The 26,438-nt window shown below is 49.0% G+C and overlaps 1 protein-coding gene across 2 annotated transcripts in view; it reads left to right on the plus strand.

Moving 5' to 3' along the window:
- Window positions 1-26,438, plus strand: part of PRKCH (protein kinase C eta) — a 192,360-nt gene that overhangs the window by 42,583 nt on the left and 123,339 nt on the right. For both annotated transcript variants that reach the window (XM_064154879.1, XM_064154813.1), the window contains exon 2: window positions 1,215-1,278. In XM_064154879.1, the coding sequence (XP_064010949.1) occupies window positions 1,215-1,278 (64 nt within the window). The remainder of the gene's footprint in view (window positions 1-1,214; window positions 1,279-26,438) is intronic.

A 26,438-nucleotide genomic window follows, 5' to 3' on the forward strand; every position in this document is an offset into this window, starting at 1 on the left:
CTGCCCTCCTTGGTGTCAGAGGAGGGCAGACACCTGCTCCTAGCTTGGTGTCATCTGCAAACTTACTGATGCAGGACTCAATCCCCTGGCCCAGATCATCAGTTAAGATACTGAACCGGACTGGGCCCAGCACTGATCCTTGGGACACACTAGTAGTGCCAGCTGCCAACTGGATGTGGCACCATTCACCACCACTCTCTGGGCCCAGCCAATTTTGAGAGACTTAATGGGCTAGGAATATAATAGGGAGAAAATCTGCATATAATTCGATAAGCAGATGCCCATGGACCTGTTTAGATAATTATATGTGTTTGACCTTACTCTTTTTTTTTTTTTCCCCTTGATTGTTTTTTCCCTCTTTGTTCCACATTCAGGACTCCCTAAAACAATGAGGAGCTTGATAGTTTCTTTTTCCTAGAAGTGCTGAACAATTTGAGCCATGGTTGTGTGATGGTTTGGGTGTTACCTACTCCCCCCACACTTAAGAAAATCGCCCAGACTAGACTCAGCTGAGCTGGAAATTAAAGAGTGAAGCTTTATATTTACAGCTTAGCACCATATACAAGCAGTTATTTACAATATCACAGTATCTGCAAGGTTGGAAGAGACCTCATAGATCATCAAGTCCAACCCTTTACCACAGAGCTCAAGGCTAGACCATGGCACCAAATCTACAGCTATAGATAGAAAGACAAGTTAAAAACTAATACAGAAACACAGCAGCCCTCCCAGAAACCAGAGTCCCCAGGAGGGGCTCCCAACCATCTTTCCACCTTTTTCCCACCCCTCTACCTTACCCCAGGCTTTGTCTTATGTTCAGGCTGGGTTTGGAGAATTGGCCAGAGGGGTTAGGAAGCAGAATTAGTAGTTATACAGACAGCAGATTAGAGAAAGAGAGAGAGAAGTGCAGCCCAAAGCCAGAGAGAAACCCTCTGTTATCTATGTGTTCTTGTTCTTATCCATCTCAGCAAGCCTATGAGTGCAGCAGACATCAGCATTGTTTCCTTTTCACAGCCTAGCATCTAATACTTCTCACCAGAATATCCCAGCTAGGCTCAAACCAGCACAGGATGCTTGGTTGCTTTCAGTAGAATTAAGGGTGTGCATGAGAAATACATTGAGATCTTCCTATGTGTTATCTAATGTTGTCAGCATTTATCATGCAAAACCCTGCCTTGAAAACCAATATTCTAATGTTTCCTTTACTTTTCCAGGTGGATTTGGAGCCAGAAGGCAAAGTGTTTGTCGTCATAACTCTTACAGGCAGCTTCAGAGAAGGTAAGGGAATTGCTTTGACTCATTTTCAGTAGGAACTGGACTCTGGTGTGTATTTTTGCCAAGTTACCAAGTGGTGTATAAGTGAATGACATTCTTCACCTAGGCCATTTCTTGAGCCAGGGGAAGTCTGGAAGAGGCTGTTTGTGTCAGCTCATGCTGTGTGTGCTCGCTGCCTGCTGCTGCTCTGATCTTGGATCCAGGAAGCAGATTCGTGCTTGGTCTGGTTTATTTATCTGAAGTTGTCCTTCAAGCAAATTGGCTTTGTCATTTGTACTTTTCACCTGAGTGCCTCTTGAAGGGCAAACTAAGGAGCGTGTAGAGCACGTTTAAAACAGAGTAAGTTTAAAACATCTGGTTGATTTCAGTTCCATAATGATTCCCATCTACTTCACATGCATTGCACTTTTCCAAGTTCACTTTGCACAGGAAGCTTAGAAGTTTTTAGTGTGACAGATGCCCTGATAAAAAGTATCCAGGGAGATATAATGGGGTTTTTTTTTGGTAAGCATTTTTTTTATAGTGTGATGGGGTTTAATTTCCTTCTTGCTTTTTGTGATGCCAGCTATGAGCAAACATCTGAGTTGTGCTGAAGGAACTCAGGAAAAATTGAGGTGGGGCTCAGGAAAAGCTTATTTTCTACAGACCTATATCATAGTTCTTACTTGTTTTAGCTGCAGCTTCTAACTGCATTTGTTGGGGAGGGTTTCCTGTACAGAAGCCAAGAACTGAGGCAGGATCTGCTCTGCTTTCTTACCTGTAGCATGGGGGAGCTGGACTTAATGCTTTTTCTTTCTCTGCCCTGCAAATGGATTGCTCAGCATGAAGGCTGTGCTGGGGGAGGCAGCATGGGCAGCCCACCCTATTGTGGTCTATCTTGGATGCAAGGAAGATGTGGGCTGGGGGGGTGCTTGCCCCTAGGCTTCTGAGGGAGTTCCCCCAGCTCACACTTTGTGCCCAGGCCTGCCAGTGCCCCTGCCTTTGTTTTTCAAAGGCAGGTTTGAAGACAGCCTTGTGCTTTACTTGGGGTTGGACTCAGTGGTCTCTTTGGGTCCCTTCCTACCCCTCGCATCCTGTGATCCTGTGACCCTTCTGGGGAGCTGCTTTGCTTGTGCTGTGCTGGAGCCTGGGGAGCTGCTACATCAGAGGAGCTGATGAAGTGTTTGGTTTACACCCCAGGAGTACTCTGCTCAGGATGACTGTGGCCTTTACAGCATTTGAGTTGAGTAAAGAATCAAACAGCTGTGTCACAGCTGGAAGCCCAGCAAGGGTTTGCTGGGAGACAGTGTCTTCCACAGCAGCACCCTGAGCCCTGTGGACGTGGTGGCAGGGTTTGCAGATGTCCTTCCTTGTGTGCAGCTGGGACTGTGAGCAAGGTGTAACCCCACTTGCAGAAGATATGTTAGGAGGGAGGCGTGAACAGAAAACCTGACTTGGGCTCCTAAGAAATGTCTTGAACTGCTGGAGACGATGAGGATTATCACAGCCTGGCACTGCAGCAGGGCAGGGAGCACCAGAGTTCCTTTTTCCAGTGAAGCTCATTTACCATGTAAACCTGGGCAGGCTACATGGTATCACTACAGTTTTCAGCTCTTTATTTGTCCAGTAGGAAAGAAGGTTGTTCTCTGCCCAGGTGTCATCTTTCTGGTCTGGGAACTGCACTCACATCTATCCAAGCATCAAATATTAACAAGCCTATTTTCTCCTTGAGGGGGATGCTCCCTACACCTGTGCTTTTAACAGGGTGACCTGAAGATTGCCTTATCAAGGCAATTTGGGAAAAGCTTTCCATTTGTAACCAGAGAACAGGGAGAGTGCAAAAGTCTGCTAGGGAAGCCTGGATCACTTTTTGCAGGTCCAGAGCCCATAGCTCTTGGGCTTGAATAGGATGCTAGAAGTTCACTTCGATCGCCTGTGGTAGAGGCAGTGATGGGAAGAGGGAAGAACTTGTCTGACCTGCATCCTATGTGGGTACATTATATGTGCATACAGTGTTGCTGTCCCTGGAGGTATAATCATAGAATCAACCAGATTGGAAGAGACCTCCATCATCATCCAGGCCAACCTAGCACCCAGCCCTATCCAATCAACTAGACCATGGCACTAAGTGCCTCAGCCAGGCTTTTCTTGAAGACCTCCAGGCACAGTGACTCCACCACCTCTCTGGGCAGCCCATTCCAATGCCAATCACTCTCTCTGACAACAACTTCCTCCTAACATCCAGCCTAGACATCCCCCACCACAACTTGAGACTGTGTCCCCTTGTTTTGTTGCTGCTTGCCTGGCAGAAGAGACCAACCCCACCTGGCTACAGCCTCCCTTCAGGGAGTTGTAGACAGCAATGAGGTCAGCCCTGAGCCTCCACTTCTGCAGGCTGCACACCCCCAGCTCCCTCAGCCTCTCCTCATAGGCTTTGTGCTCCAGGCCTCTCACCAGCTTTGCTGCCCTTCTCTGGACACCTTCCAGCACCTCAACATCTCTCTTGAATTGAGGAGCCCAGAACTGGACACATCACTCAAGGTGTGGCCTGAGCAGTGCTGAGTACAGGGGCAGAATAACCTCCCTTGTCCTGCTGGCCACACTGCTCCTGATCCAGGCCAGGATGCCATTGGCTAGTACCATGGTCTAGTTGATTGGATAGGGCTGGCTGATAGGTTGGACTGGATAATCTCTTCCCATCTGGTCGGTTCTATGATTCTTGGCTGCTTAAAGTAGGATTGAGCAGAGTCAGTGGCTTTGAGCATGAATCCAGAGCGTTCTTCAGACTTGTGCTAGTAGCTAAGCTGTCAAAACATTGCTAACAAGGTCACAAAGGTGAAAGGCAGAGAAGTTAAATGTTTGTACCACTGCTTCTTTCTGAGGAGAGTTGGAAATATTTGACTTCCCTTTCCTCTGTTGAGGATGTGTGGACTCACTGAATGGGAAGATCAAAGGCAGCTTTTAGGGGTTTTCTTGACTGGTTAGTTCCATGTGTGGTCACATTTAGAGTTTCCAAGAATAAACAGGGCAAGCCTGATTCCAGATACTGACTTCTCCCAGTCACTTGACGGGGGAGGCATCCATCAGGGAGGTCTGTTTGACAAAATGTTCTGTTCTGCTTTTATCTGTTGGGTTGGTTTTATTGTTTTGTTTTGTTGTATGTTGTTCTGAAAATGTTCAGGCTTGGAATTGTGTTTGAAAAACATTACTTTTTTAAAAGGTCTGAGGAAAAAAAAACTTACAACTTGAAAGCACCAAAAAAAAAAAAGAGAGAAGTGGCTTCCAAGTTGTTTGTCCTAATCTGGAGGGTAGCCTCTCCCACATCCTTCCTGCTACTTATGGCTAACGTGGTAGAGACCACTTCACAGAACCACAGAACCTTAGAGATTGGAAGAGACCTCCAGAGATCATTAAGTCCAACCCCCCTGCCAAGCAGGATCACCTAGGGTAGTTCTCACAGGAATGCATCCAGGTGGATTTGGAAAGTCTCCAGAGAAGGAGACTCCACAACCTCTCTGGGCAGCCTGTTCCAGTGCTCTGTCACCCTCACTCTAAAGAAGCTTCTCCTTGTGTTGAGGTGAAACTTTTTATGTTCCAGTTTGTAGCCATTGCTCCTGGTCTTATTGCTGTGGACCCCCTAAAAGACACTGCCCCTATCCACTTGACACCCACCCCTCAAATATTTGTACACCCTGATAAGATCTCCTCTGTCTTCTCCAGACTAAACAGCTGCAAGTTTCTCAGTCTCTCTTCTTAAGGGAGATACTCAGTCACCCTTGTGGGCCCTCTGCTGGACTCTTTCTGGAAGATCCTTGTCTCTCTTGGAATCATAGAATCAAACAGGTTGGAAGAGACCTCCAAGATCATCCAGGCCAACCTAGCACCCAGCCCTAGACAGTCAACTACACCATGGCACTAAGTGCCTCAGCCAGGCTTTGCTTGGACGAAGACACCACCACCTCCCTGGGCAGCCCATTCCAATGCCAATCACTCTCTCTGCCAACAGCTTCCTCCTAACATCCAGCCTAGATCTCCCCCACCACAACTTGAGACTGTGTCCCCTTGTTCTATTGCTGGTTGCCTGGCAGAAGAGCCCAACCCCACCTGGCTACAGCCTCCTTTAGGGTAGTTGTAGACAGCAATGAGCTCTTGAACTGGGCAGCTCAAAACCGAACAGAGTATGGTCTCATTAGGGCAGAGTAGAGGGAGAGAAGAACCTCCCTAGACCTGTTGGACACACTTGAACCTGTGTCTGTCTATGGGTATGCAGTGAACCCAACAGTTTGCATTAGACCCCCCTGGAGTAGCACATACACCTGTATGGAGTTTCAAGGAACATGATCTTTCTAATGTTTGATCATTTTCTTGTGCTTCATGACTGATTAAGTGTGTGTGTCCGGTGTGTCTCCTGCTCTGAGTGAGATTTGGCAGTGATGACATGGTGGTGCCAGACTCCAGCAGGTAAAAAGAGCAGCATGGCAGTGGCTACAGACAAGCTCCTCAAAGACACCCATGTACTTTGGCAGCTCTTAGAATCGTAGACTCAACCAGGTTGGAAGAGACCTCAAAGATCATCCAGTCCAACCTATCCCCCAGCCCTAGCCAGTCAACTAGACCATGGCACCAAGTGCCTCAGACAGGCTTTGTTTCAACACCTCCAGGGACAGTGACTCCACCACCTCCCTGGGCAGCCCATTCCAATGCCAATCACTCTCTCTGACAACAACTTCCTCCTAACATCCAGCCTAGACCTCCCTCAACACAACTTGAGGCTGTGTCCCCTTGTTCTGTTGCTGCTTGCCTGGCAGAAGAGACCAACCCCCACCTGGCTGCAGCCTCCCTTCAGGTAGTTGTAGACAGCAATGAGGTCAGCCCTGAGCCTCCTCTTCTGCAGGCTGCACACCCCCAGCTCCCTCAGCCTCTCCTCACAGGGCTGTGCTCCAGGCCCCTCACCAGCTTCGTTGCCCTTCTCTGGACATGTTCCAACACTTCAACATCTCTCTTGAATTGAGGAGCCCAGAACTGGACACAGTACTCAAGATGTGGCCTGACCAGTGTTGAATAGACCATGTGGACAGGAGGGCAACATAATGGAGTCAGTCTGAACAGTGAGGGGCATCTTCCTTTGGGAAGCTTCTAAGAGCTCCAGTGAGCAAAGGTGGAGGGTCAGTGCCTGCTGCAGCTCCTTGCACTATTCATGTCAGAGAGGATTTATCCCAAGCTAAGTTGTTCTTTTTATGGCAATAGCTGATCTCACATGGCCTCAGCCACCATCACTTCATTTCAATGGAGTCAAAGCCTATGTGATGGTTTGGGTGTTACCTGCCCCCCCCCCCCTTGAGAAAATCACCCAGACTAGACTCAGCTGAGCTGGAAAGTGAATGAAGCTCTGTATTTACAGCTTAGCACAATATGCAAGCAGGTGTTCACAATACACACAGCTATAGACCAGTTGAAAAGGCAATACAGAAGCACAACAGCCCTCCCAGAAACCAGACTCCACAGGAAGGGCTCCTGACCACCCTTCAACCTTCTTCCCTCTCCTCTACCTTACCCCGGACTTTGCCTTATGTTCAAGGTGAGTTTGGAGGCTTGGTCAGGGGGATTAGGAAGCAGAAGGATTAGTTACACAGACAGCAGGTTAGAGAGAGAGAAGGGAGGCAGCCAAAGGCAGAGAGCAGCTGTGTTATCTATGTTTGTGTTCTTGTTTTTATCTGTCTCAGCAACCCTATGAGTTCAGCAGACATCACCACTGTTTCCTTTTCCTCTAATTCCTCTCACCAAAATATCCCAGCTAGCTTCAAACTAGCACAGCCTAAAAGAGTGGTTAAAGAGAGGTAGAAGAGAGGGGGGGTTTAAAAAGAAGAAAAGCAAAAAAAAAGCCAAGACCAACCAAAAAAACCAAACCCTGGAATGGTAGTGTCCACCTGAGCCTGGATTATTTTGTCTTAGAAAGCTTACACAAACCAGAGAGTCCCAGGGGTGTTAGCAGCTTCTTGTTTCTTCAGTTTCAGGAGTGGTTGGGTTTTTTTGCCTGATCCAATCCCTTTTTGACCAAAAGTTTTTCATGTGGTCTTGCTTACCCATGGCAGGGATAAGGGAGGTAGGTGCCACTCTTGTGATAGGTCTGATAGAAGCATTTGTGTCCTGTCAAAATGAGGACAGTGTAGAAAACTTCTCCCAGGCAACCAGCAATAGAACAAGGGGACACAGTCTGAAGTTGTGCCAGGGTAGGTCTAGGCTGGATGTTAGGAGGAAGCTCTTGCCAGAGAGAGTGATTGGCATTGGAATGGGCTGCCCAGGGAGGTGGTGGAGGCACCATCCCTGGAGGTGTTGAAGCAAAGCCTGGCTGAGGCACTTAGTGCCATGGTGTAGTTGACTGTCTAGGGCTGGGTGCTAGGTTGGCCTGGATGATGTTGGAGGTCTCTTCCAACCTCTGTAATTCTTTGACTGATTTCTGCCTGCTAACCATAGGGCATTTCTTAGGAACTGATTATTTTATATGTATTTTTTCCTTCTTTTCCCCCATCCCTTCTTTCCTGAGTTTCTTTATTTAACTTACCTCATAGTTGGATTTTTTTTGCAAGTCATCATAGAATCAACCAGATTGGAAGAGACCTCCAAGATCATCCAGTCCAACCTATGATTTCTTTTAAAACTTCATAGACTCAACCACTCTTGCTTTGTATGTGTTCATAATTCTATGATGTGTCTCCAGTGCATCCCAGAGTTCTGAACCCAGGAGAACCAAACTCCTCCTTTATTTTGGAATACCATTTTTCCCTACTGCTCGTGTACATACCTGCAAACCTTGCTTCCCCTGGATCTTACCTTCAGTAACCAAGTGATTATTAGCTTCTTGTAACTTCTGTTCACACACAAACTGGTTCTTCCCTCTTACAAGTGCCATGGTCTGGTTGACCGGACAGGGCTGTGTGCTAGGTTGGCCTGGATGATCTTGGAGGTCTCTTCCAACCTGGTTGATTCAATGATCTGTCACAGATGACATTGACAGTTCTCACTGAAGGTGATCTGGTGCTTCTGAGCACACTCCATCTTTGGGGCTTGTATTGCTCATAGCAAGTGACTGTGTTACTATTGCGGCATCTCATAAGGTGTTGCATAGTCAGTGGCCTGAATTCAGACCTGTTCTCCACTGCTTCTCTCTCTTTGTTACTGGATATCAGTTGGATTTCTGAAAAGACAAGCCATGGATTGCTTTCTTCTCAGGAAGGGGTGATTGATTTGAAGCCAACAGCCTTGCAGTGAGTCTAAGTGATCTGCTGCTTTTGTTGGTGCCTCTGGACACCTGCAAGAAGTTAGTAGAGATGCTCAAGAGCAGGGGAACATGCACAGGTCAGGGTATTTCACTGTAGCCAGGTCAGACTGGACCCAAGAGTCTCCAGGTATGTGCCTGGAGGACAGCATTAACCTCTCTGTCTTGCAATTTTGGAATCCCAGAGCAAATTGTGTCCCCTCACAGCTTTGCTGGCATGGTGTGTTGCTGTGCCCTCGGTTTGTCACCTCTCTTGCTATTTGCTCTTTTTAATTCTGAGACAAATTTAATTGTTTGACTGAATTGATGAATGAAGCAAGCCCTGTAGAAAACAAATTGCTTCTATTTCAGTGCTTCAAACTCTTACAATTTGGCTTTTATTTCTTTTTTTTTCTTTGCATTGTCACTCAAAATGGTATTTCTGGCTGGTTTTAATTTCATCCTAGTGAGGTATGTAGCAGTTGTTTCTTTTCAGTGTTAGGAAAGACAAAGACAAATTTGAGTTCTAGGCAAGAAAAAGAACAATGAGAATACTGAAAATGTAAGTGACTTGGTAGAGCAGATATAGCACCCCTTGCTAAATATTTCATGTTGGTGGGCTTTGCCAAGAGAGGCATCCTGGCTGGCTCAGGAACAGTGTGGCCAGAAGGACAAGGGAGGTTATTCTGCCCATGTGCTCAGCACTGCTTAGGCCACACCTTGAGTGCTGTGTCCAGTTCTGGGCTCCTCGATTCAAGAGAGATGTTGAGGTGCTGGAAGGTGTCCAGAGAAGGGCAATGAAGCTGGTGAGGGGCCTGGAGCACAGCCCTGTGAGGAATGAGAGGCTGAGGGAGCTGGGGGTGTGCAGCCTGCAGAAGAGAAGGCTCAGAGGTGACCTCATTGCTGTCTACAACTCCCTGAAGGGAGGCTGTAGCCAGGTGGGGTTGGTCTCTTCTGCCAGGCAACCAGCAAGAGAACAAGGGGACACAGTCTGGAGTTGTGTTGGGGGAGGTCTAGGCTGGATGTTAGGAGGAAGTTGTTGTCAGAGAGAGTGATTGGCATTGGAATGGGCTGCCCAGGGAAGCAGAGGAGTCACCATCCCTGTAGGTGTTGAAGCAAAGCCTGGCTGAGGCACTTAGTGCCATGGTCTGGTTGACTGGCTAGGGCTGGGTGCTAGGTTGGCCTGGATGATCTTTTAGGTCTCTTCCAACCTGGTTGATTCTATGATTCTAATAACCTGAAGTGTTCTTTATCTTAAAAAGTCCTATTTCCTCAGGCAGGCACCAGTAAAGATCTACAGCATTGAAGTCTTAAATGATATACAGGCTTTGTACTCAGAAGCTTGTTCAGATTGGTTAGGGCTGGGTGCTAGGTTGGACTGGATGATCTTGGAGGTCTCTTCCAACCTGGTTGATTCTATGGTTCTATGATACTGTAATGTAGCTCCTCAGCCTCACAAAACTTCTATTTGCAGGTACATTATTAAGTTCTTCCACAAGACAGGGGAAAAATGATGCTTACCATTCCTCTCCAGACTGCCCTATGACTGTTTTCAGCCTGATTTTAGGAAGTCAGGAATGAAAAATGGCCTCTTGTCATTCACTGCCTGTTTTGGTTCCTAGCAAAATCAGGAGATTAAGACCCTGGGAACTGTCCAGAGAACCTTCTGATCTGACTAGCTAATAGTGGTGCAGAATGGGATTAAGTTGGTTTTGCTATCTTTTGTTTGCAGTCTGACAGCATAATTCTATGAGACCTTCCAGTATCTGAAGTGGGCTACAAAGAAGCTGGGGAGGGACTTTTTAGGCTGTCAGGGAGTGACAGGACTGGGGGGAATGAAGCAAAGCTGGAGGTGGGGAGATTCAGAGTGGCCATGAGGAAGAAGTTGTTGAGCATGAGAGTGGTGAGAGGCTGGACTGGGTTGCCCAGGGAGGTGGTTGAGGCCCCATGGCTGGAGGTGTTTAAGGCCAGGCTGGATGAGGCTGTGGGCAGCCTGCTCTAGGGTAGGGTGTCCCTGCCCATGGTAGGGGAGTTGTAACTAGCTGATCCTTGTGGCCCATTCCAACCCTGATTGATTCTATGAAGTCTTTAACATCTAGCCTAAAGTCTTCTATGTCAAAGATCAAAAGGAGATGTTTTTTTCTGCACCACTCTGCTTGTTTTGTTTTGTTGCATTGGGTGTTTTGGGGAGTGATGGGTTTTTTGTTGTTGTGTTTTCCCCAATGCCTCCACTTTTTCCAGTGCTTTACACTTGTCACATGTGCAGGCAAGGGATTTCCCAGTGCACTCCGTGTTGTTTTAATTCTCTTTTAACCAGTGGAAATAGATAGAACGATGTGGAGCCCCATGGAGCAGAAAATAGACCCTAAAGGCACTCTGGAGAAAAGAGAATACTTGCAGAGACCAGGAATGTTGTCTTCAGATGCTGTATATCTGTGTGGGAGATAAGTGAACTTCACTGCTCTTTCAGCCTTGTTGGAAGATGTCATAGAATCAACCAGGTTGGAAGAGACCTCCAAGATCATCCAGTCCAACCTAGCACCCAGACCTATGCAATCAACCAGACCATGGCACTAAGTGCCTCAGCCAGGCTTTGCTTCAACACCTCCAGGCACAGCGACTCCACCACCTCTTTGGGCATCCCATTCCAATGCCAATCAGGTTAAAAAGTAAAAGACAGAGACTGTTCTTGAAGTTCAGAGCAGGTATTGCTGTTGTGGAGGTCACACTCTGCAACCCTGCAGCCCAACAGAGACGTGTCATCCAAGCCAACAGGAGCGAGAGCAGCTCTCTTCTTGTTCTAAAGCCTTTGTGATTTAACCACAAAGATGTGAAAGCTTCATAGTGACACTGAAGATGGCAGAAGAGAATTTCAGAGTCAGAGAGGCCATGAAGAATGTCTTGGAGTTTGCTTTTCACAGGGAGGAGTCTTTGGATGCCCTTTGGGTAGTTGTAGACAGCAATGAAGTCGCCCCTGAGACTTGACTTCTCCAGGCTAAACACCCCCAGCTCCCTCAGCCTCTCCTCACAGGGCTTATATTAACAAAACCACCTTTATTTCGTGGAAAATGATACATCTGAGCTCCACAGCTATTGCAGCATGTCTTATACTGAGAGATTTTTGGCATTAATTCATGACTTGCCAAGATCTGCCAACTGCTCAGGTATCCAGAGGCTGTAAAAGTGCAACAAACAGCAATATCAGGGTTAACTGCACTGCCATAGCAGGCTGTGTTTTGTCTGGGCTCTGAAACCTAGATATAAATATGCAAGCTTGCAATCTCCTCTGGGATTTCAGTGTTCCTGGCTGGAATGAGGAACAGAGCTTTGTATTTTGTTTTATTTTTTTCCCTTTAATGTGATTCCTGGAAGAAGTGACAATGGTTCTCAGAGGAGATGACATATATTTGCTTGGCCTTGGAGGACAGCACTCTGCTGGAGTGGTGGTGAATGATGCCACATCCAGTTGGCACTAATGGTGTTCTCCTAGGATCAGTGCTGGGCCCAGTCCTGTTCAATTTCTTTACTGATGATCAGGACGAGGGGATTGAGTCCAGCATCAATAAGTTTGCAGCTTTCTTCACAGAGAGAGTGATTGGCATTGGAATGGGCTGCCCAGGGAGGTGGTGGAGTCACCATCCCTGGAGGTGTTCAAGCAAAGACTGGCTAGGGCTGGGTGCTAGGTTGGACTGGATGATCTTGGAGGTCTCTTCCAACCTGGTTGATTTTATGATTCTGCAAAGTGGATGTTTCTGTTGCAGTGGAGCAGGATAGTAAATGAGGACTGGAAGAAGCAGAGCATGAAGTCATAGGAGCTGGAGACTGATTCAATAGTGGGGATGAGGGCAGAAGCCTTCTCCCTTGTTGCTGCTGTCTTGTGCTGGGGGATACCATTTACTGGCCGTCTCCCTTCACAGCTGTTGTGGTCAAGGACACCTGAATGATGCCCTGGACTGGGATGAGGGGGCACCACTCTGGTGAAGTGTGCACCAGTACACTTCATGGCTGAGCCAGAATTTCCCTAGCCACAATTTGCAAGGTACTAGACTGATGAAGTGAGTGAATAGCTAAGTCCCTAAATCTGTAGCAGAAACTGAAGGGGGGGGGGGGGGGGGACCCACCCAATCAAGAAAAAAACCAATCAAACAATAAAAAACCCCAGACAACCCTCAGCCAAACACACATACACACCCCAAACAACAGAAATGTACTTTGCTTTTCAGCCAGGTTGGAAGAGACCTCCAAGCTCATCCAGTCCAACCTGTCACCCAGCCCTGTCCAATCAACCAGACTATGGCACTGAGTGCCTCATCCAGGCTATTTTTGAACATCTCCAGACATGGAACTCCACCACCTCCCTGGGCAGCCCATTCCAATGGCAAATCACCCTTGCTGCCCAGGGAAGTTGTGGAGTCTCCTTCTCTGGAGTCTTTCAAAACCCACCTGGATGCGTTCCCGTGCAAACTACCCCAGGTGATCCTGCCTTGGCAGGGGGTTTAGACTCGATGATCTCTGGAGTTCCCTTCCAACCTCTCATGTTCTGTGATTCTGTAATATCAAGCCTATAACCTTCCCCAGCACAACTTGAGACTGTGTCCCCTTGTTCTGTTGCTGGTTGCCTGGCAGAAGAGACCAACCCCACCTGGCTACAGCCTCCCTTCAGGGAGTTGCAGACAGCAATGAGGTCTGCCCTCAGCCTCCTCTTCTGCAGGCTGCACACCCCCAGCTCCCTCAGCCTGCTCCCTCAGCCTCTCCTCACAGGGCTGTGCTCCAGGCCCCTCACCAGCTTTGTTGCCCTTCTCTGGACATGTTCCAGCACCTCAACATCTCTCTTGACTTGAGGAGCCCAGAACTGGACACCTAAATTACACTGTTTGCCATTTTATATCCAAATCTGAGAACAGTGAATGTTAGAAGAGACTCCTAATTTCAGTGGTACAACCACAGGCAAGGGCTTTCCTTGTCTCTGGCTGTCTGGCAGTCCAGTCTGTCAGGCATCCAGAAGTCCCTGTCACATAGCTGCTGTGCAGGGCAGTGCTGGCCGTGGTGCATGAGCAGGCCTGCTGGGCATGGGAGGATGTGTGAGGTAACAAGATGTGCCACAATGCCTTATTACCTCAGTTCACCTGAAAGCTAGTCATGTGTCATTAGTACTTGCAAGGGCCAAAGTACCCACTGGCCCGAAAGATGATGGGGGACACCACCAGCATTGGTCTGCAGTGTGTTGTGGATGTTGTGAAAGTTGACTCCTCCATCTCACTGGAGTGAGACAAGGTGGTGAGGGGCCTGGAACACAAAGCCTGTGAGGAGAGGCTGAGGGAGCTGGGGGTGTTTATCCTGGAGAAGAGGAGGCTCAGGAGTGACCTAATTGCTGCCTACAACTACCTGAAGGGAGGCTGTAGCCAGGTGGGGTTGGTCTTTTCCGCCAGGCAAGCAGCAAGAGAACAAGGGGACACAGTCTCAAGTTGTGGTGGGGGAGGTCTAGGCTGGATGTTAGGAGGAAGTTGTTGTCAGAGAGAGTGCTTGGCATTGGAATGGGCTGCCCAGGGAGGTGGTGGATTTGCTATCCCTGGAGGTGTTGAAGCAAAGCCTGGATGAGGCACTTAGTGCCATGGTCTAGATGACTGGCTAGGGCTGGATGCTAGGTTGGCCTGGATGATCTTGGAGGTCTCTTCCAACCTGGTTGATTCTGTTATGATTCTAAGGTCTCATTGGTAGCCAGGCAGAATGGGGTCTTCAGCCTTACATGAGCTGCTATGGAGCTTATAGAGCTGCTCTTGTCTTCCACTGATGCTTATGGAGGCAAGTCCTCCTGCTCAGTTTTATCCTCCCCTGTTTTGTGTCCTTCTGAAGTGTCTCCAGCATGAAGTGTTAACTTTTCTGCTCTCCAGTGTCAGCTGGAAAAGCTGTGGGTTTTTTCCCTTTTTTTCCCTCTCCTCTTCTGGAAATGATCCAGTAGTTTTTCCAGAACAAGTTGCTGAACCAACATACAGATCTTGATGTTGTTTTGCCAGGGCAACCTGGTTTGTCAGAGGAGAGGGTGGGAGGATGATAGCTTTTGACAGCTGTCACTTTCTTCTGACTCAGGGAAAATCTACCCATTTGTGATCTTCTGGGAAAAACTGCTTGAGATCAGTGTGACTTTGAGGGCTGCAGATATCACCTGCACTGAACAGGTTCCCACCTCAGTGACTGTTCCTCCTAGCAATGGTGGTACTGCAGAGATGGTTTCATAATTAAGGGTAAATCTGCCTGTCTGAAAAGGATGCTCTTGGGCTTCCCTTGGGCTGACCTTGCATGGGGCCAGTTCTGTGCAGTCTGGCTGGACTAGGGAGCTGAGCAAATCTGGAGCAGGGTTGGTTTAGGGCCAGATCTGTTCTGTGATAGAGCTCACCACTGGCTCAGGGTGCTGCTGCAGGGCATGAGAAAGGCATGCAGGAGGAGGTCCTGCTCTCCATGCACTGTTGTAGGACACAGGGCAAGGACAGTGAACAGTGAAACACTGGAGAAAGGTCACTCAAAGTAGGAATAAAGTCACAAGGAGGAGAAGGACAGAGAAGAAATATGAGAGAGAAGGGAATAGGAGATTGGGCTGGAGAGTGATAACAGGTGAGTGTGGGCAGAAGCTGTAAAGAAGAAGCTTGAAGAAGCTCAAAGGGTTAAAGAAGGTGGGAATTGGGAGAATATGGACTGTTGAATGCTAAATGAGCTGCACAGGATGAGGAACTTCTTTACTGTAAGGGTCACAGAACACTGGAGCAGACTTCCTAGAGAGGTGGTGGTGAGTCCTTCTCTGGAGACTTTCAAGAGCCGTCTGGATGCATTCCTGTGTGACCTGCGCTAGATTATGGTCCTGCTCTGGCCGGGGGGTTGGCCTCGATGATCTCTTTGGGTCCCTTCCAACCCCTAACATCCTGTGATCCTGTGAAAGCCTGCAGCAGGAGTTGTGATCAGCAAAGTCCATTTCTTGCAGTAATTTGGAAGCAAGTCTTTAATCCCAGCATTCCAGCTCTTTTCTGCTGTCTAGCTGCCAGATGTACTGAGCTAGTGTCTGTCTACCACTCGTGTTGAATCTGCACAGCAGTTGTTCTCTGTGCACTGTTCCCTTCTTAGTGCTGTCTTCTCTTCCTGACCTGTGTGCCTGAGACCGTAGCTGTGCTGGTGGATTGGGTCTGAAGGCTGCTCTGCTGCCCACATTATTTCCAGCGATAGTTCACAGGCTCACAGGATGTTAGGGGGTGGAAGGCACCCAAGGAGATCATTGAGTCCAACCCCCCTGCCAGAGCAGGACCACACAATCTAGCACAGATCACACAGGAGAACACATCCAGGCAGGCCTTGGAAGTCTCCAGGGGAGGAGACTCCACATCCTCTCTGTGGACCCTGTTCCAGTGCTCTGTGACCCTTACAGTAAAGAAGTTCCCCCTTGTGTTGAGTTCTCTTTGTTAGGAAAACTTAGGAAATTCTTAGGAACAGAAACCTTTTCATTTGAAGGCTATCACTAATGGTACAAAATCATAGAATCAACCAGGTTGGAAGAGACCTCCAAGAGCATCCAGTCCAACCTAGCACCCAGCCCTGTCCAGTCAACCAGACCATGGCACTAAGTGCCTCAGCCAGGCTTTGCTTGAAGACCTCCAGGGACGGTGCCTCCACCACCTCCCTGGGCAGCCCATTCCAATGCCTCTGGCAAGAACTTCCTCCTAACATCCAGCCTCAAACTCTGAAAAGTGAGGAAATGCTGAAGTTCTGTGTCTGAAATTGGTCCTCCCTGTATATTCACAGTACAGACTTGCAGAACAGCAAGGCAGAAAGTTATTTCTTCTCCAGCCTGCACAGTTCAGGGTACTTAAGTGGTGGGTGAGGAATCTGGGGCCTAAGTCTGGTCCTGTATTGCACTCATTAATGCAAGGTAAGGCAAGAAAAACAAGTCCTTGAGAGAATGGCTTCAATGTCACATCAAAAGGGCTGATGGTAACTTGCCTGTGAGGGCCATCACACAGCTTAGTTAGAGAGGCACCTTGTGTCCCATGCAGTGGGCATTCAGAGCTCAGTCTGGTACCACACAGCTTTGGGCTATGCTGTAAGGATGGGTGCAAAGGTTGGATGCTAGGGATGTGGACCCCACAGAAGGTGTGATAAAGTCTATGTGATTTTTTTTCCCCAAGGTTGTTTTCACACCCCTCACTGTGCCAGAGCAGCAGTTTGTGGAGTGCATGGCAAACCAGATTGGAGAGTTGCTCTGGCTGGAACATGGCAATGTGGCAGGGAGTGGAGGAGAGAAGGTAGGGTGCCACACTGGGGCAGAAATGTTCAAATCTGTGCAAGGATTATTGTGAGCATCAGACCAGGGGATCATAGAATCAGTTGGGTTGGAAGACACCTCCAAGATCATCCAGTCCAACCTAGCACCCAGCCTTAGCCAATGAACTAGACCACGGCACTAAGTGCCTCATCCAGGCTTTGCTTCAACACCTCCAGGGATGGTGACTCCACCACCTCCCTGGGCAGCCCATTCCAATGCCTCTGGCAAGAACTTCCTCCTAACATCCAGCCTAGACCTCCCCCAAAACAATTTGAGACTGTGTCCCCTTGTTCTCTTGCTGGTTGCCTGGCAGAAGAGACCAACCCCCACCTGGCTACAGCCTCCCTTCAGGGAGTTGTGGGCAGCAATGAGGTCTGCCCTGAGCCTCCTCTTCTCCAGGCTGCACACCCCCAGCTCCCTCAGCCTCTCATTCCTCACAGGGCTGTGCTCCAGGCCCCTCACCAGCTTTGTTGCCCTTCTCTGGACACCTTCCAGCACCTCAACATCTCTCTTGAATTGAGGGGCCCAGAACTGGACACAGCACTCAAGGTGTGGCCTGAGCAGTGCTGAGCACAGGGGCAGAATAACCTCCCTTGTCCTGCTGGCCACACTCTTCCTGATCCAGGCCAGGATGTCATTGGCTCTCTTGGCCACCTGGGCACACTGCTGCCTCATGTTCAGCTACTCTCTACCAGTACCCCCAGGTCCCTTTCTTCCTGGCTGCTCTCAGCTTCTCTGTCCCCAGCCTATAGTGCTGCTTGGGGTTGTTGTGGCCAAGGTGTAGAACCCTGCACTTGGCCTTGTTCAATCTCATCCCATTGGATGCTGGCTTTGTCTCCTGTCATTTGAGCTTAAACAAATTCCCTCCTCATGTGTTACTTCCCCATTGAGAAACAGGGGGAAAATGAGAAGAGGTGCAGGTTTTAGGTATTTCTCAGAAGCTGCTGGGGAAAGTGGCTTTCTTTTCACTCACCCCTGTCTGTTTGTTCATTAGTTGAGGAGTGAGACTGGAGAGCCCATGGGGAGGCAAAATAAGTACTTATTACAACTGCTCTTACACTTGATGGAAAGAGCCACCTATTTGTGAGCAGAACATAGGTAAGTGGCACTTCTGGAGCAAGTGAAACCAGCAGAGTCCTTCCCTCCATGCGTAAAGAAATCCTGAGCTAAGGCAAACAACACTTTCTCCATGCAGTGTTTTGAAAGCTGTATTTGTCTGGATCTTGGAATATCTGCTGTTGAAATCTCAGATATTGCAAGGGAGAAGTCCTGTTGGGGAGGAAATGGGGAAGGGGGATAGATCAGTTCTAGCCATGTTGTCTGCATGGGAAGTTCATAGAATCATAGAATCAACCAGGTTGGAAGAGACCTCCAACATCATCCAGTCCAACCTAGCACCCAGCCCTAGCCAGTCTACTAGACCATGGCACCAAGTGCCTCAGCCAGTCTCTTCTTGAACATCTCCAGGGACAGTGACTCCACCACCTCCCTGGGCAGCCCATTCCAATGCCAATCACTCTCTGACAACAACTTCCTCCCAACATCCAGCCTATACTTTCCCCAGCACAACTTGAGACTGTGTCCCCTTATTCTATTGCTGGTTGCCTGGGAGAAGAGGCCAACCCCCACCTGGCTACAGCCTCCCTTCAGGTAGTTGTAGACAGCAATGAGCTCTGCCCTCAGCCTCCTCTTCTGCAGGCTGCACACCCCCAGCTCCCTCAGCCTCTCCTCACAGTGCTCTGCTCCAGGCCCCTCACCAGCTTCGTTGCCCTTCTCTGGACATGTTCCAGCACCTCAACATCTCTCTTGAATTGAGGAGCCCAGAACTGGACACAGCACTCAAGGTGTGGCCTGACCAGTGCTAAGCACAGGGGCAGAATAACCTCCCTTGTCCTACTGGCCACTGAACATGGTGCTCCCCCTGGCCTGCAGCCATTGTGAAATCCCTGTGGAAAATCCTGATGATCTGCTGGAACGAGGAGGGATGTGGAGCATGGCACAGCAGTGTTCTAGGAGGGGCTGTGCAATGAAGCCAAGTCTGATTGCTAACTGGAGCAGTTGAGGACTGGAGTATTTCCTTGCTTCATGACCGAGGTGGGGACTCTTGATGAGAAGGGATGCTGCTTTTTGGCAGAACCCTTCATGGTAGCAATAAGCTTGGAATGCAGGAGGCTGAGTTCACTTTTTTTGACAGATGCTTTGCTGCAGCAGTCTTACTCAGCTCCTGGTGTGTGGGAATCTGCATGGGAGAGCGACATGGTAAACAAGCTGCTTTTTAAGGCTGCTGCAATTAGAGAGCTTATTAGCAAACTGCCACATGGGAATCTCAAGAATACTGAGGATCAGCTGTGTAATCAGAGCTGAGCATGCAGCCAGACCACTTGGGCTGGGTCTTTGCAGCCCTTGAGTGACCAGTCAACCAGGAGAATCCAGGTGTTGCAGGGTGGTGATTCAGGTGTTGGTCATGCTCCCAGGTGAGCACAAGGCCAGTGTACCTCTAATGACTGGGGAAAGGCTGGGGCTCCAACAGCAGAATAAGGGAAGTGTTGAACTTGTCCTTCTTAATTAGCTCTCCTGATTAATTTGCTCCTGACTGGATTCCAGTTGCACTTCAGATGACAATTTGCTTACCCACTGAGAGATGCAGTGCCCTGGTGTTGAAGGCTTGAGGTTTTGTCCTAGGGATGGCTGCCAGGTTGAGGAGGCTCAGGGGAGATGCCTGCTCTGTAAGTCCTTAAAAGGGAGGTTGTAGCAAGGTGGGTGTTGGTCTGTTCACCCTACAAGTGGTAGGATCATAAAAGCAACCAGGTTGGAAGAGACCTCCAAGATCAGCCAGTCCAACCTAGCACCCAGCCCAAGCCAGTCAACCAGACCATGGCACTAAGTGCCTCAGCCAGGCTTTGCTTCAACACCTCCAAGGATGGCAACTCCACCACCTCCCTGGGCAGCCCATTCCAATGCCAATCACTCTCTCTGCCAACAACTTCCTTCTAACATCCAGCCTAGACCTCCCCTGCCACAACTTGAGACTGTGTCCCCTTGTTCCATTGCTGCTTGCCTGGAAGAAGAGACCAACCCCACCTGGCTACAGCCTCCCTTCAGGTAGTTGTAGACAGCAATGAGCTCTGCCCTGAGCCTCCTCTTCTGCAGGCTGCACACCCCCAGCTCCCTCAGCCTCTCATTCCTCACAGGGCTGTGCTCCAGGCCCCTCACCAGCTTTGTTGCCCTTCTCTGGACACCTTCCAGTATCTCAACATCTCTCTTGGATTGAGGAGCCCAGAACTGGACACAGCACTCAAGGTGTGGCCTGAGCAGTGTTCAGTACAGGGGTTGAATAACCTCCCTTGTCCTGCTGGCCACACTGTTCCTGACGCAGGCCATGATGCCATTGGCTCTCTTGGCCACCTGGGCACACTGCTGGCTCGTCTTCAGCTACTATCTACCAGTACCCCCCAGGTCCCTTTCCTCCTGGCTGCTCTCAGCCACTCTGTCCCCAGCCTGTAGCGCTTCTTGGGGTTGTTGTGGCCAAAGTGCAGAACCCTGCCCTTGGCCATGTTCAATCTCATCCCAATTCCATTTCAGCTGGCTTTCTGTTGGTCCTGGTTTCTTTGTGTATTTTGTCTCATGTTACATCTGGATTATTTTCCTGGTCCTCCTTCTCTTGAGACAGGTTAAATGCATTGCCTAGACATAAAGGTGTGGGTTTTGAACAGATGTAGTTGAGTGTAAGAGCTGGATACTCTTCATACCGAGGTGGCCAATTTTACTTGTGAAGCTGGCCACATAGCCCAAAACAGGCATGTCCCCACAGCAGCTCCTTAAAAATAGCTTTAAAGTGCATTTGGTTAAAAATAGGCTTAACCCAGAGCTTGTGCTTCCTTGTGTGGGCTGGGCCACCTGATAGCATGTTGTGATATCTGCTACAGAGCCTTCTACGCTCATGTGAGCTGCTGAGGGTTATGACACACAAGCCTTGAGGCATCAGAAGCAGGGGAGAGTTCAGGATCTCCCTGCTGTTTGCCCAGCTTGCCAATCCTGCTTTCCATAAGGATCTTGCTTGCTCTGGTGCTGGTGGCTGGTGGCACTGTCACTGCTGCTTCTGCTCTGTAGCCAGCATTAGTTTGGTGTCTTCTAAAATATAGGGTGCAGAGAGCTTCTGGTACATGAATTAATCATGGAAAAGCTCAAAGTTGCTCTGTTAGTTTTATTTTCCTGTTTTCAATGAAAAATGTATTTAAATGGTTTCCAGCCCTTTATAAATCACTTCTCAGCATTTTTCTCCTGAACTTAATAGGTAGGAAGGACTATTGGGAGGTTTTTACAATGGAAATTCACTTGCTTAAGCAGAAGGAAATAATAATGATTATAACTGGTGAGGGGAAGAGGGAGAAACTTTGGTCTGTTAAGGCTTTTCATGAGCAATGCAGTAAGAAGTATAAGGTATTAGTATTATTTGCTCATCTTTAGAGGAGGATTGTCCCCATCTTATGACAAAATTGAGACTGAGCAAATGTGCTGTTGAGCCTGCAGCTGAGGAGAGGCAGTTACTGCTGCCTGTTTCTCACTGGGTTTGGTTTTTCATTGTTGCCTGTTCTTACCTCAGATCAGTGTGATAGGAGTGGGTGATGGAACAGTTGCAGGTGGAGTTATGCTGGCAGGTCTGTATCACAGTATCATCAGGGTTGGAAGAGACCTCACAGATCATCAAGTCCAACCCTTTACCACAGAGCTCAGGGCTAGACCATGGCACCAAGTGCCACGTCCAATCCTGCCTTGAACAGCTCCAGGGACGGCGACTCCACCACCTCCCCGGGCAGCCCATTCCAGTGTCCAATGACTCTCTCAGGGAAGAACTTTCTCCTCACCTCCAGCCTAAATCTCCCCTGGCGCAGCCTGAGGCTGTGTCCTCTCGTTCTGGTGCTGGCCACCTGAGAGAAGAGAGCAACCTCCTCCTGGCCACAACCTCCCCTCAGGTAGTTGTAGACAGCAATAAGGTCACCCCTGAGCCTTCTCCAGGCTAACCAATCCCAGCTCCCTCAGCCTCTCCTCGTAGGGCTGTGCTCAAGGCCTCTCCCCAGCCTCGTCACCCTTCTCTGGACACGCTCAAGCATCTCAATGTCCCTTCTAAACTGGGGGGCCCAGAACTGAACACAGTACTCAAGGTGTGGTCTAACCAGTGCAGAGTACAGGGGCAGAATGACCTCCCTGCTCCTGCTGACCACACCATTCCTGATGCAGGCCAGGATGCCACTGGCTCTCTTGGCCACCTGGGCACACTGCTGGCTCATGTTCAGGCGGGTATCAATCAGCACCCCCAGATCCCTCTCTGTTTGGCTGCTTTCCAGAAGTATGGAGAGGATTCCATCAGGAGGAGGGAGCAAAGGGGCTGGGATGTCTCTTGGGCTACTGCTACTGCTGGAAGAGCATGTTCCACTACAGCCAAAGGGAAGCAGGCATCCGTTCTCTCTCTAGGTACAACCTAATTTATCCTACTTTCCCAAGCTGCATGGCTGTCATCTGTCTCTTGCTGGGTATGGGTTAGACAGGAGGTGGCCTTCAAGTTAACAGCATGTGATGGTTTGGGTGTTACCCACTCCCCACACTTAAGAAATTCACCCAGACTAGGCTCAGTCAAGCTGGAAATTGAATGAAGCTTATTATTTACAGCTTAGCACAATATACAAGCAGGTATTTACAGTATATACAGAAATAGACAAGTTGAAAGGTAATACAGAAACACAACAGCCCTCCCAGAAACCAGTCCCCAGAAGGGGCTCCCAACCACCCTTCCACCATCTCCCCACCTCTCTACTTTATCCTAGACTTTACCTTACACTCAAGATGTGTTCAGAGGGTCTGTCAGGAGAGTTAGGAAGCAGATGGATTAATCAGGCAGTGAGTTAGGTTAGAGAGAGAAGCGCAGCCCAAAAAGCCCAGAGAGCAACTCCCTTATCTCTGTTTGTGTTCTTCTTCTTATACATCTCAGCAAGCCTATGAGTGCAGTAGACATCAGCACTGTTTCCTTTTCACAGCCTATCATCTCATTCTTCCCACCAAAATATCCTAGCTAGGCTCAATCTAGTACACAGCACCAATGTGGGGCTCCTCTGAAGGGCTCAGGTGGTTGAGTTTCTGCTGTTTCACGGAAAGCCTCTCCTCTAATTAAAAAGGAAATGCTTCTTTCCTGGCATCTCCCCACTGTGCAGGCTGAGACAGCTCTGCAGTTACCAGCCCAGCCTTGTCTCTTGCACAGACAGAAGAATCATGAAGTTACAGACTCTAAATGAATGCAAAAACTTGTGGTGATGAAATGATAAAATGCAGCACAGGTAAAACCTTTCTTTGCCCTTGGCAGAAAAAACTAGCACAGGAGGAAAAATGGGGCTGTCCCTCCCTGCTCTCACAGTGATGTGGCTGTAAAGAGAAGGGAGAGGAAAGTGGCTGTTACCTTTAAACACATCCTCCTTTTCACCCTGCAGCATTTCTGCTGCCTGTGACCTGGGAGGCACAAAGGGGCTGGCTTGCAGTGATCTGTGTTTGAGAGCCTGGTCTCTCAGGCATGGGATTGCTCATGTTCATTGAGTTCTTTTGTTCTCCTCAGCATCCAGTGTGCTCAGTTCAGTGTTACTCACTGCAGAAATGATTGGGAAGGAGTTTCCATTCGTATTTTTCAGCCTTGCACAACATGCTGCAGTGCCTTGCCTCTTAGCTCTCAACATCCACAAGCAGTGCTACAGACTGGGGACTGAGTGGCTGGAAAGCAGCCAGGAGGAAAGGGACCTGGGGGTACTGGTAGAGAGTAGGCTGAAGATGAGGCAGCAGTGTGCCCAGGTGGCCAAGAGAGCCAATGGCATCCTGGCTTGCATCAGGAACAGTGTGGCCAGTAGGACAAAGGAGGTTATTCTTCCCCTGTACTCAGCACTGGTCAGGCCACACCTTGAGTGCTGTGTCCAGTTCTGGGCTCCTTAATTCAAGAGAGATGTTGAGGTGCTGGAAAGTGTCCAGAGAAGGGCAACAAAGCTGTTGAGGGGCCTGGAGCAGAGCCCTTTGAGGAGAGGCTGAGGGAGCTGGGGGTGTGCAGCCTGGAGTAGAGGAGGCTCAGGGGTGACCTCATTGCTGTCTGCAGCTACCTGAAGGGACATTGTAGCCAGGTGGGGGTTGGTCTCTTCTGCCAGGCAAGCAGCAATAGAATAAGGGGACACAGTCTCAAGTTGTGCCATGTGAGGTCTAGGCTGGATGTTAGGAGGAAGTTGTTGTCAGAGAGAGTGATTGGCATTGGAATGGGCTGCCCAGGGAGGTGGTGGAGTTGCCATGCCTGGAGGTGTTGAAGCAAAGCCTGACTGAGGCACTTAGTGCCATGGTCTAGTTGACTGGACAGGGCTGGGTGCTAGGTTGGAGGTCTCTTCCAACCTGGTTGATTCTATGATTCTAAAAGAAAATGAAAACTGTTTCATTGAAAATAATAATGTTAAATATAGACAAAAGCAATATTGGACTCAACCCCCTAATTGTAATTAGTCACTGTCACCACTGATACTGTGGCAGAAGTCCCAGATAGGACTTAGTGGCAGTTTGGAACTGGATTTCACAACCCCTAGGTTGGGATCAAAGGCAGAATGGACAGAGTGCTCCCTGGACACTGGCTGTTCTTGGAGGTGTTGAAGCAAAGCCTGGCTGAGGCACTTAGTGCCATGGCCTAGTAGACTGGCTAGGGCTGGGTGCTAGGTTGGACTGGGTGATCTTGGAGGTCTCTTCCAACCTGCTTGATTCTATGATTCTAAGTTGAAGAAGTGCTTGATTCTCATAGTCCCTCAGCTTTGTGCTGAGTGTGATGTGTATGGAACAGAATTCCACATTTGTCAGTTTAGGGTCACTGCTCCTGTCTGCTTCCCACTGCAGGTGCAGCCTGTTAGTTTTTGGACACCCAGTGTGGTACACAGGATTTAACAATGGCTTTGGTCTGCCACCCAATCTTTGCACTACCTATGGAAGATACCCAGTGCTACTGCTGCTAGAGGCAGACACTGCAAAACCACCCTGTTCCCTGTGGAAAATGCAGGCACTTACAGGCTGAGCTGAAAAGTAAAATTGCTGAACAGAATTAGTTCTGTTCTAATGCAAATCAGGGCACACACCCTGCCCCCTGCACTTTTGCTTGGTTTACTTACTGTGCTTTGATGAGACTTCACTCGGAGTACTGTGTCCACACTCTGGAGTCCTGTGCACAAGAAGGATATGGACCTGTTGAGACAGGTCCAGTGGAAAGCCACAAAAATGATGAAAGAGCTAGAAGACTGGGCTGCATCAGGAGAAGTGTGGCCAGCAGGGCCAGGGAGGTGATTCTCCACCTCTACTCTGCTCTGCTGAGACCCAACCTGGACTATTGCATCCAGTTCTGGAGCCCCTATTCCAAGAAGGATGTGGAGATGCTGGAGCATGTCCAGAGAAGGGCCACAGGATGCTCAGAGAGATGGAGCAGCTCTGCTGTGAGGACAGACTGAAAGAGTTGGGGCTGTTAAGTCTGGAGAAGAGGAGGCTCCCAGGTGACCTTCTTGTGGCCTTCCAGGATCTGAAGGGGGCCTATAAAAAAACTGGGGAGGGACTTTTTGAGGCTGTGAGGGAGTGACAGGACTGGGGGGAATGGAGCAAAGCTGGAGGTGGGGAGATTGAGACTGGACATGAGGAGGAAGTTGTTGAGCATGAGAGTGGTGAGAGGCTGGACTGGGTTGCCCAGGGAGGTGGTTGAGGCCCCATGGCTGGAGGTGTTTAAGGCCAGGCTGGATGAGGCTGTGGGCAGCCTGCTCTAGGGTAGAGTGTCTGTGCTCATGTCAGGGGAGTTGGAACTGGCTGATCCTTGTGGCCCCTTCCAACCTTGACTGATTCTGTAATTCTAAGATCTCTCCTATGAGGAAAGACTGAGATGATTGGGGTTGTTCAGCCTGGAGAAGAGAAGGCTCCAGGATGACCTTATTGCAGCCTTCCAATATTTGAAAGGGGTCTATAGAAGAGCTGGAGAGGGCCTTTTTAGAAGGGCATGGAGTGACAGAATGAGAGCTAATGGTTTCAAACTGAGAGGAGATAGCTTTAGATTAATCATTAGAAAGTGAGACACTAGGACAAGTTGCCCAGAGAAATTGTGGAGACTCCATTCCTGGAAGTGTGCAAGGCAAAGTTGGATTGAGCCCTTGAGCAACCTGGCCTAGTAGGAGTTGTCTTTGCCCATGGCAGAGGGTTGGGACTAGATGATCTTTAAGGTCCTTTCCAACTCAAACCATTCTGTGAGAGAAGTTTAGCATATTCTTTTCCTGAAAAAAACCAAGCCCTCTGCTCACCTCTAGAGCATGGACTCGATGAGCCTTGGTCCTGTTCTGAATCCCATTCAGTGCTGCAGTGCTTGTGAGCGTTGGGGAGGTGGTGAGGGAGGTGCCTGTCAATCCATTAGCTTGCATTTTACAGTCTAATAAGCTCAGTGGTTGGTGTAAGCTCTGTGTTTGTCTGTCACTCAGTGCAGCAGCATCTTTGCTTGCAGTGCTCCTGGGGGCACAGGATAGTGTGCATTAGTAGCACAGTGCAGTGCTACTAATAAAACAAAATAGAGAAGGTTTAATGCAGTTTTAATCTGTT

This window comes from Pogoniulus pusillus, chromosome 1 (genome assembly GCF_015220805.1).
Source record: "Pogoniulus pusillus isolate bPogPus1 chromosome 1, bPogPus1.pri, whole genome shotgun sequence".
NCBI classification, from domain to species: domain Eukaryota; kingdom Metazoa; phylum Chordata; class Aves; order Piciformes; family Lybiidae; genus Pogoniulus; species Pogoniulus pusillus.